Genomic DNA, 12,017 nt, shown 5'->3' on the forward strand with positions numbered 1-12,017 from the left:
GAATGCTATTATTTTCCCTTATAACCAGGTTATAAGGGAAAATAATAATGATTGGGTCCCCATCACGATCATCTCCCAGCAACCCGCACCGCATCCGCACTTGCTTGCGGATGCTTGCCATTTTTTCACGCAGCCCCATTCACTTCTATGGGGCCTGCGTTGCGTGAAAAACGCACAAAATAGAGCATGCTGCGATTTTCACGCAATGCACAAGTGATGTGTGAAAATCACCACTCGTGTGCACAGCCCCATAGAAATGAATGGGTCCGGATTCAGTGCGGGTGCAATGCGTTCACCTCACGCATTGCACCCGCGCGGAAATCTCGCCCATGTGAAAGAGGCCTAAATGGTGATATTAGAAAGTGCAACTTGTCCCACAAAAAACAAGCCCTCATATGTCTATGTGAACAGAAATAAAAAAAACGTTATGGCTCTGGAAAGGTAGAGAGTGAAAAACGCAAACACAGAAAAATCGGCATGTTCTCATAGGGTTAAGGCAGGGTTCACACCTGAGCATTTTACAACGCGTACATGAGCTTCTTTGGGGCGTTTTGTCGCGCGTTCCCGTACATAGACATTTGGGAACGCGCGACAATGGGCGTTCGCTTGTCTCTGTATGCGCGATTGTAAACGCCGGTACAATCGCGCATACAATCACGTTTGTTTGGGACGTATAGTGACCCCTCAGTCCAAACCCATGACAACTACGATTAGCCTCCCATGCCGCCTCCTGCATTTTAAAATAGCCTCCACTGTCTTACACTTTCCCGTGCACAGCGCTGAAAAATATCAGACACGAACCCTCCCCCCTGCTGTCAGATGGTCACAGTTCATGCGTAATTGACGCTAATGCATAAGGGTTTTTTGGGGCCATGCTGCGGAGCCCTGTATAATAGGCAGTGATGGTCAGTTTACAGTGTTTTCGCCAGCGAACACATGCGGGCTGCCATCTTTAGTAAGGTAGACTCACCCGTCCGGCGATGCACAGGTAAGCCCTTACCTGTGGCAGGAGCCGGTCTGAAATGAAATGTGGTCACCGGGAGCAGGCAATTCCGAGAACAGCCCGATGAAGGCCCCCGACGGCTGTTCTCGGAACTGCCTGCTCCCGGTGACCGCATTTGATTTCAGACCGGCTCCTGACGGGTGAGTCTACCTTACTAAAGATGGGAGCCCGCATGTGTTCGCTGGCGAAAACACTGTGAACTGTCCATCACTGATAATGGGTGCCGTTAACCTGTACAGAGTAAAAACAAGGGGCTGTGCCCCCTTCATTTCCAGAATCAGTTGGAGTCCCAAAGGACGGACCTTGTCCTCAACTAATCATAAAGTGAAGACACATCCCCCTAGCAATATGGGAAGATGGGAATACACCTTCCAAGGGGTTGCCCGGGTAAAAAAAAAGAGAAATGTCTGAAAATAAAATAACATTTTCCTAAAAAAATGTATACCTCGCCGCTCCCATTCCAGCGGTTCCTGTTCCCCTTTCCTGGCTTCTCTCAATAGGCAGAATATGGTGGGGATTAGTGAGGCGTGATAAAAAAAAAAAAAGTACAACATTTTGAGGCTTTTATTGCACAGACAACCCCATTAATTGGGGGGAGGGCAGATTATTCAACACAATCAATCAGCGTTTTATCAATGGTTGTCATGGTAACTGCTCATAAATAAGCATAGAATATATGATCAATTTCTCCATTCACCGGGTCCAAAAGCATGAAAGTGGGCTCTTCACCTTATAATACCTGGTACTCATTATATTATATATATACACTACTCACAAAAGTTAGGGATATTTGGCTTGTGGGTGAACCTAAAAGGCACTCTAACCTTTAGGCTACATGCACTCGACCGTACGTGTTTTGTGGTCCGCAAATTGTGAATCCGCAAAAAAAAACGGATGACGTCTGTATGGCATCCGTTTTTTGGGCGGATCCATTGTAACAGTGCCTATCCTTGTCTGCAAAACTGACAAGAATAGGACATGTTACATTTTTTTGCGGAACGGACATACGGATGCAGATAGCACACGGTGTGCTGTCCACATTTGCGAACCCATAGAAATAAATGGGTCTGCATCCTATCCGCAAAAAAAACGGAACGGACACGGAAACAAAATGCGTTCATGTGCATGAGGTCTTAGGCCTCTTTCACACAAGCGTGTCCGGATAAGGTCTGGATAAGGTCCGGATGCGTTGCGGCAAACCCGCGCGAGTAGGTACGCAATTGCAGTCAGTTTTGACTGCGATTGCGTTCCGTTGTTCAGTTTTTATCGCGCGGGTGCAATGCGTTTTGCACGCGCGTGATAAAAAACACATGATAAAAAACTGAATGTGGTACCCAGACCCAAACTTCTTCACAGAAGTTCAGGTTTGGGTTAGTTGTTGTGTAGATTGTATTATTTCCCCTTATAACATGGTTATAAGGGAAAATAATAGCATTCTGAATACAGACTGCATAGTACAATAGCGCTGGAGGGGTTAAAAAAATATAAATTATTTAACTCACCTTAATCCACTTGTTCGCGCAGCCGGCATCTCTTCTGTCTTGTTCTGTGAGGAATAGGACCTTTGATGACGTCACTACGCTCATCACATGGTCCATCACACGATCCATCAGCGTGGTAAAAGTTCATGTGATGGACCATGTGTTAAATTTATTTTTTATTTTTAACCCCTTCCAGCCCTATTGTACTATGCATTCTGTATTCAGAATGCTCTTATTTTCCCTTATAACCATGTTATAAGGGAATATAATACAATCTACACAACCTTGAACCCAAACCTGAACTTCTGTGAAGAAGTCCGAGTCTGGGTACCACAGTCGGTTTTTTATCAAGCGTGTGCAAAACTGACTGCAATTGCATACCTACTTGCGCGGGTTTGCCGCAACGCATCCGGACACACTCGTGTGAAAGAGGCCTTAGGGTTCATTCACACGACAGTTGTTTGGCCGTACATTGGGGGCTGCAATTTGCATATATGCGCATTCACACTATATATTATATACATATATGCACACACTATATATTATATACATATATGCACACACTATATATTACATACATATATGCACACACTATATATTACATACATATATGCACACACTATATATTACATACATATATGCACACACTATATATTACATACATATATGCACACACTATATATTACATACATATATGCACACACTATATATTACATACATATATGCACACACTATATATTACATACATATATGCACATACACACGATATATTACATACATATATGCACACACTATATATTACATACATATATGCACACACAATATATTATATACATATATGCAAACACGATATATTATATACATATGCACATACACACGATATATTACATACATATATGCACACACTATATATTACATACATATATGCACACACTATATATTACATACATATATGCACACACTATATATTACATACATATATGCACATACACACGATATATTACATACATATATGCACACACTATATATTACATACATATATGCACACACGATATATTACATACATATATGCACACACTATATATTACATACATATATGCACACACTATATATTACATACATATATGCACACACGATATATTATATACATCTATGCAAACACGATATATTATATACATATATGCACACACTATATATTACATACATATATGCACACACTATATATTACATACATATATGCACACACGATATATTATATACATCTATGCAAACACGATATATTATATACATATATGCACACACTATATATTACATACATATATGCACACACTATATATTACATACATATATGCACACACGATATATTATATACATATATGCAGATACACTATATATTATATACATATATGCACATACACACGATATATTATATACATATATGCACATACACATGATATATTACATACATATATGCACACACTATATATTACATACATATATGCACACACGATATATTATATACATATATGCAGATACACTATATATTATATACATATATGCACATACACACGATATATTATATACATATATGCACATACACATGATATATTACATACATATATGCACACACTATATATTACATACATATATGCACACACTATATATTACATACATATATGCACACACTATATATTACATACATATATGAACACACACACTATATATTATATACATATATACACACACGATATATTATATACATATATGCACATACACTATATATTATATACATATATGCACACACACACTATATATTATATACATATATGCACACACTATATATTACATACATATATGCACACACTATATATTATATACATATATGCACACACTATATATTACATACATATATGCACACACTATATATTACATACATATACACACACTATATATTATATACATATATGCACATACACACGATATATTATATACATATATGCACATACACACGATATATTACATACACATATGCACACACACTTCCTCATAGACGTCACATGATACATTTCGACGCAACCGAAGCCGAAGTAATGGTGTAAAACCTACAGCACATTTATCGCTGCGCTTCTCTGACGATTTTGACCTCTGCGTCACTCCGTAGAAGTCGCGGCGCCCTTTACTGCGCATGCTCTCTGTTAGACAGTCGCATGGGACAAACATGGCGCTGTGCGGGAGGTCATTGCTTCTCGTCCGGTACCGGGCAGGTGAGCCCAGGGATGCTCGGGGGCGAGTGGACGTGGATGTCATGTGTAATTCTGTACCGGGAAATACGGAGCACTGCTTCATATGTGTATTGTGTGTGTAATATATATGTAATCAGTGCTGTCATAACACAAGTTATAGCCGGTGAATACAGCACTTTTTCTCCTTGGGGTCTGTTCACACAGTGGATTTTTCCATTCGGATTTTAGCCCAAATTCTATCCTGATTCCTAATTTCTATGGTCCCATTACTGGCAGTGGGAGCCCTGTGCCATGTCCGCTCTGGCCGTGTGGGTCCATGTCCCGTACCCTTCCATGTGAACACCCTACAAGGAGGAGTTTCCGCATCAGGTTTTCTGCCGATTTGTCGTGTAATTCGCCCTCCGCTCTGCAGAGTAAAATCGACTATGAAAGTCCGCAATGTGAGCACACACTTCTGGTCTGGCTGCGGATTTACAGTTGCTATAATCACATCCACGTTGGCGCTACTACGTTTTTTTTTTTTTGTTTTTTTTTTGCGGAAATTCTATGTCGGGAAGATCTGCAGCATGTCCGCATTTTGTGAACATACCCTGAAGGGGGTAGTCCCCGTAGAGGAGAGCCCCTGAGAGTGAGCTGAATGCAGCGCTTCTGGTGTATCCTCCCTGTACGTTTTTTATCTGTTATCGTCACTTCTCTCCTCCTTACAGGAATTTTGACCCCTGCCAGACTCCTTAGCGATGGCGAGCCTACAGCTTTCAAGCCGCCTGTTAAACCATTAATTATAGATAAGAGAGCGTCACAGGAATCCCAGAAAAGGTGAGTGTACGGTAGGGAGGTTTACAACCCCCAACATAACTTGTGGGAAGGGGATATTTAAAGGGATTTTCAGTTACTTTACCATTGATGACCTGTCCTTAGGATAGGTGGTCCGTATCGGATCAGTGGGAGGTCTGACTCCTAGAGCCTCTGGCGGTTGTCAGATGGTCCTTGGGGCTGCTGGGAGTCAGACCCTGACCAGTCTGATATTGATTGTCTAAAGACCGCCCATTAGAGCCGTTGATGTCACTGGGATCACTGCTAGGTGAAAGCCTCCGCCTTGCAGTGTCTAAATGTAAACAAACAGCCCTTGTTTACACATTGATCAGGATCCCGATCAGTGTTACTAATGCCATCAGTTGGCATACGTTTTGCTGGATCCGGCAGGCAGTTCCAGCGACGGAACTGCCTGCCGGATCACTCTGCCGCAAGTGTGAAAGTAGCCTTAGTAAGATGCGCGCTGGAGTAAGATGCCTTTTAGAACCACAGAGCATCTTCGGGCAATGTGTTGCACTCCTGTGGGGCCCCGGCCAGCATGGCTGCTTCTGTAATCCGGCGTGTGGCGAATGCAATATAATTCCGCACTTTTTAATATACACTTCCACATTTTTACTTCTTGCAGGTTTCTGAGCCCAGAATTCATACCCCCTCGAAGCAGGAAAAACCCTCTGACGTACTATGTGGAAAGACAAGAGATGATCGAGAGGAGAAAAGTCCTGAACATTCCCGAGTTCTACGTAGGTGCGGGAAACGTTAGATGACTAAGATTTCAGATTGCCAGTATGTTAGATGGGGGAAGCTTCACCTCTGGGCACGGAGAGGTCGGTTTGCCCTGATTGTGCCAGGCTACGGCCCAGAGACATCTAAACCATCCATTAATGCCCTGGACTGTATCTGAGCCTGGAAATGCCCCCCCATATGCCCGGGCCCCTCACACTGATTCTACTTACCTGGCTCTCCGTGTTGCTCCTGGTCCTCGCACCGCCGCCGCTGCTTCTTCTCATCATCCGATGTCAGGGGGGGTAGCCAATGGCAGGCGGGGACGGGCCGCTCTAGCATCGTGCTGGGACCCCCACTGATCACGAGAACAGGGGCCCCGTACCCCCTGCAGCTCCCCTAAATAGAACCATGCTTGTGGCCACTCCTTTCATTTCTATGGAGTTCCGGACATATACGAGTACAGTGCTCACCTATCTCTGGAATTCCCATAGAAATAAATGGAGCTCTGTTCTTTTCAGGGGGGGCCCTTGTTCTCACGATTGGTGGGGGTCCCAGTGGAAGTGGTAGCATTTATCATGTAGAGAAAGTTAATACAAGACACTTACTAATGTTTTATTATTATCCATATTGCTTCCTTTGCTGTCTGGATTCATTTTTCCATCAAATTATACTCGCCGTGTTTCCATGGTTACGACCACCCTGCAATCCAACAGTGGTGGCCGTGCTTGCACACTATAGGAGAAATCACCGCTCTAATTGGTGGCTAGGACCATGGGAGCGCACATAAGCTGGTGCTTTCCCTGTAGTGTGCAAGCACGACCATCACTGATGGATTGCAGGGTGGTCTGTAACCATGGAAACGAGCAGTGTATAATGTGATGGAAAAATGAATCCACCTCAGCAAAGGAGGCAATATGGAGAATCACAATACATTAGTAAGTGCCTTGTAGTAACTTCCTCTACATGATAAATGCCACTTGCTGAGGAGAGACCACCCCTTTTAATGAAGTTATATAGATAATGATAGTAATCACTTTTGTCTACCATCAATAGGCAGCATTCTTGCCGTTACGGTGGCAGAACGTCATGCAAACGGAAAGAGCAGCAGATTTGTAGGAATCTGCATACACAGATCTGGGCGCGGCCTGGGAGCCACCTTTTTGCTGCGAAATATTATTGACGGACAAGGTTGGTAGTGATCGCAATCTTTTTAGGTTCTCATTTGTACTTCTACACTTAAATAGGAAGCAAGTATTCATTCTGTTTCTGTGGAAATCAGTCCCCTGATTTTCTTGACAGGCGGGATTACAATGCCAGATAATACCTCTATATAGATATCTTAGGATCAACCATTGACAATAGGTGATGTAACATGTTATCTACTCCCCATTCCCTGTACGGCGGCCTCTGCACACGCCACAGAGCATGCCCACAACACTCTCCCATAGAGGTCAATGAACATTTCCTAATAATCATGGACATAAAATAGAATATGTAAAATGTACAAGAATAGCATAAAAACAGAGTGTGGGGGGGGGGGGGGGGAAATTATTATTTATGTCATCCCCAGTGGCCCCGTTCTCCTAGTTAGCTGAGGGTCACGTGACCTGTGATGTCAGCTTCTCTCTCTGCTCTGATGTTCTGTGCACAAGCCTGAGGGAGCAGGAGGAGCGGCTCTGCCTGTGTGCATGAAACGTCACTGTGGGCTGTGCTGGTTGGAGAGACAAGCCACACCCCCTGCACGGCCTGATCTGCTGGCCACACCCTCTGCACTGCCCAATCTGCTGACCAAGCTGTCTGCCCTGTGTCTCTCCTCCCACTGGATTCGTCCGCAAAGATTAACCCCTTCTACTATCAGCAGCACAGACTCAGGGTTGGAGGCTCTGCCTCATGTACTGAGCAGCTACAGGGTTTCCTCTTCTCCAGGCAGTGAGGAGATGAATGCTGTGCACAGATCTTCTCTCCCTCCTCACCCTGCAAGCACTGAGCTGACAGAGACCAGAGGAGTCCTCTCCTCTGTACTCTTCTGCTGTCTGTGAGGAAGTGTCTGCAGAGCATTGCACAAGAAGAGGTAGGGGGAAGATCCTGTGTATATCAGCAATGTCATTGTACTGTCCAGCTGGGACTTGTAGTCCTACACATACAATATAAGTGTCCCAGCAGTCACACTGCAGACAGGGCATCACTTTTATTCACTCCCTTTGCAGAGGGGGGGGGGGGGAGAAAGGCAGTCTTTGTTCACACCCACAAATATTAATGTTACAGCTACATAAATTATCCTCACAGATCTGTGCTTGTTCTGTAGGAGTAGAAATAAGGTACGAGTTGTACAACCCTCTCATCCAAGACATCCAAGTCTTGAAGCTGGAAAAGAGAGTGGATGACAAGTTATTCTACCTGCGGGACGCCCTCCCCGAATACAGCACTTTCGATGTTAATATGAAGCCAATCATTTCCCACAACTCAGAAGTTCCATTGAACCAGGTGAGCAACTGTACCTGAGCGCTCATAGGTACTGTCACCGTGTGCGTACTCACATAGGATGCGATCTTTGTGATGGGTTCCCATTAGAGGGCTTTCCAGGATTCATATATTGATGGCCTATCCCCAGGCTAGGTCATCAATATCTGACCAATGGCAATAACCAGCAGTTGGACGCAAATACTTATTATTGCTAAAGTTATGATGTGCGAGAGCTGATTTCTATATCTTGGAGAATAGCATAAATACCAACTTCTTAAAGGAGGTTCTAATACAAGGCTCTTACTAATGTACTGTGATTGTCCATGTTGCTTCCTTTGCTGGCTGGATTCATTTTCCATTTCATTATACACGGCTCGTTTCCATGGTTATGACCACCCTGCAATCCATCAGAGGTGGTCGTGCTTGCACGCTATAGAAAAAAGCACCGGACTCTCTGGTGGGAGCTCACATAGGCTGGTGCTTTTTCCTTTAGTGTACAAGCACGACCACTGCTGCTGGATTGCAGGGTGGTCATAACCATGGAAACGAGCAGTGTATAATGTGATGGAAAAATGAATGAAGCCAGCAGAGGAGGCAATATGGAGAATCACAATACATTAGTAAGGGCCTTGTATTAACTTCCTGTCTATAATAAATGCTATTGGCTGAAGTGAGACAACCCCTTTAAGGCTACCTGCACATGGATGGGGGTTTACAAACGCCAAACAGAGTTTCTGTGTATGGATTTCTCCGCATTTCCACACCTGTTACTTGTAGATTTTGTTGCAGTTTTGCCCGATCTCACTCTTTGCAAATATACAAATAGTGTATATTACATGAGATTTGTCAAATCTCACTCACTTTGCTGTGGTTCTGAAAGAAGAAGGTATATTCCAGCATCCAATTTCCAGCAAGCCCCCATTCTGCGGGGATGACTTACCTGCTCCTTGGCTCCCGAGATGTCAACATCTGGTTTGACATCTCCGCAGCCAATCACAGGCTGTAATGGTGTCAGGCTTCCCTTGCAACCATTTGTCAAGACGCAGGGGAAGCCTGACACCAAGGCCTGTGATTGGCTGTGGTTAACACCCACACCCTATATATTTTTTTTTTTTTTTTTTACAACCCCTTTAAACAATCTTCTAATATGAGTAGGTTCATTAACAAGTCTAATGTTGGGTCTTTACTTCGTCCTCCTTAAGATGCAAGTGAAGATGAGGCCACGACCTTGGTCCAAACGTTGGGAACAGGAAAAACACAACATTAAAGGGATCAACTTCGATTACTATCTTCTGGAGAAGCACAAGGAGAGAGCCAAGAAGTCGGCCAGGCCGTGGGACAAGTTTGACATGTTGAAGGAATACGACACCAGCAAAATAGAAAAGGCGATATTAGAGGAAATCAGCCAAAAACTATCACAGCCTGATGGCAGAACCAGCTGAAGAGCAGGGTTCGACATGGCGTGGAGATTATTATATGTATCATGTGAATAAATGGTTTATACAGACGTGCTCCATTCATTCGGGATCACCACTGTAATGATTGTTTATCCCCTAGTCTTATTTCTTGATGCAAACCCTTTAATCAGGGTGTAATGTAACATTCTATGTTCTAACACCTTAGCCCACGACTACTCAGGCTGCTGTATCGTACACCAGTCTAAGGAGATAATTGGAGTGATTTGTGCCCACTCTATTAGCCTCGATGCAAAATGATGTAACTACGTTGTTTGCGTGTAAGGATGTATGGAGCAGCTTCACGAGCTGAGCCGGCTCCATACACGGTGGGTGTCGGCTGTGTAAGACGGCTGCCACCCAGGTTCAATAACTGGGAAGAGATGACCCTAATCCTGGTCATTTAACCCCCTGTGACAATAGCGCCCATGCCATCTGAGAGCTTAGAGGGAGCAGGCTCGCCAGTTCTCCAGTCACAACCCCCATCATGGAAGAGCAATCCAAATAGATACTATGGCAGCCTGGGGCTTTGTGAAGGCTCCCAGCTCTGCCATAGCAAGCCTGCAATAGTATTTGTCTCAAAATGTCCAAACTACTAAAATAAAACATTTATCGTGCGAAGTGAACGCTGTAATGAAATAAATATAACGGACTATTTGCTGCTTTGTGGTCACAAAGAATAAAGTGATCAAAAGGTATCGCTGTACTCATGCTGACCCGAAGAATAAGGTTGTCTAGTCATTTCCGCTTATGAAATTAATATGCGATTCATTACCACGGACCATGATGCCTTTAGAGGCATTCCGTTATTTATTCCGTCATAATAGAAGTCTTTGGCCTGCATAACGGATCCATCCTATTTCCGTTATGCAGCCCATAGACTTATGACTGAATGCCTCTAAAGGCGTCATGGTCCGTGGTAATGGAATCCAAAACGCAATTTTTTTACAAGTAAACAAATTTCAAAATATGAAATTTGAGCATCTCTTATTTCTCGTGCTTTTTTCCATTGGGGGACACAGACCATGGGTATAGCTTAGAGGTATTAGTAGGAGGGACACTATGCAAATGAAAGAGCTCCTCCTCCTCGGGCTATACCCCCAGACTCCACCAGGAGGAACTCAGTCTTTGCTTAGTGTCTGGTGAAGGAGGTTGACACTCTCTGATTCTACTCCTTTTTGTTATTTTTATTCTAGATGGGGACACAGGTCGGCATGGCGCCTTCCTGGTCCCCCGTGGAGTGCCCGCCGCCGTCTTTGGGACGTTGCCTGGCTGCCTCCATTTCCCCCCAAGAAGATAAGTGGATCCGGGCTCGACCTGTTAGCTCCGGCATCCCACCAGCTGCTGGGACGCCTGCTGCCTACCCTCCTCCAGAGCACTGTTCTCCTGGATTGGAGTCAGAAGTCTGAAGAGGCGCATCCCTGCTGGTCTGGACATCGAGGGAGCATGCTGAGCAGATAAGTGTTGCCCAATCCCTCCCCCTCCCTCTGTGTCTATTTGTCTGTGGCTACCTGGGTGAACTTGAAGAAGGATCCTGATGGGGCACTTTCTTCATTTTGGCACTGGAGTACTGGCATCTCTTCCCCCTTAAACTGTGGGCTTCAGCGCTTCTCTCGTCGGGCCTTGGCTGCTGCGCTCCCTCAGCGCCCGCCGGCAGGCCGCTCCTCCACGTGGTGTTTGTTTAAATCACGCGCGCGCTTATTTCCGCGCGCGTGCGCTTATTTTCGCGCGTGCGCTTATTTTCGCGCATATTTTCGCAGCGCGCTATTTTTCGCGCGCGCTTATTTTTCGCGCGCTTTTTTCGCGCCATAATGACGCGTTCGGGGAGGCGGAGCCT

At 44.4% G+C, this 12,017-nt stretch overlaps 1 protein-coding gene across 1 annotated transcript; it reads left to right on the forward strand.

Annotated features, from left to right (window-relative positions):
* Positions 1 to 4,658: 4,658 nt before the first annotated feature.
* On the forward strand, positions 4,659 to 10,265 carry LOC122934943 (39S ribosomal protein L19, mitochondrial-like). Its single transcript, XM_044290619.1, has 6 exons — positions 4,659 to 4,748; positions 5,435 to 5,543; positions 6,166 to 6,284; positions 7,317 to 7,451; positions 8,569 to 8,747; positions 9,929 to 10,265. Exons 1-6 carry the CDS (start codon positions 4,670 to 4,672, stop codon positions 10,166 to 10,168), a joined length of 861 nt encoding a protein of 286 aa, XP_044146554.1. The 5' UTR covers positions 4,659 to 4,669; the 3' UTR covers positions 10,169 to 10,265.
* The last annotated feature ends 1,752 nt before the right edge of the window (positions 10,266 to 12,017 follow it).

The sequence above is a fragment of the Bufo gargarizans genome, chromosome 4 (genome assembly GCF_014858855.1).
Source record: "Bufo gargarizans isolate SCDJY-AF-19 chromosome 4, ASM1485885v1, whole genome shotgun sequence".
Classification (NCBI taxonomy): Eukaryota; Metazoa; Chordata; class Amphibia; order Anura; family Bufonidae; genus Bufo; species Bufo gargarizans.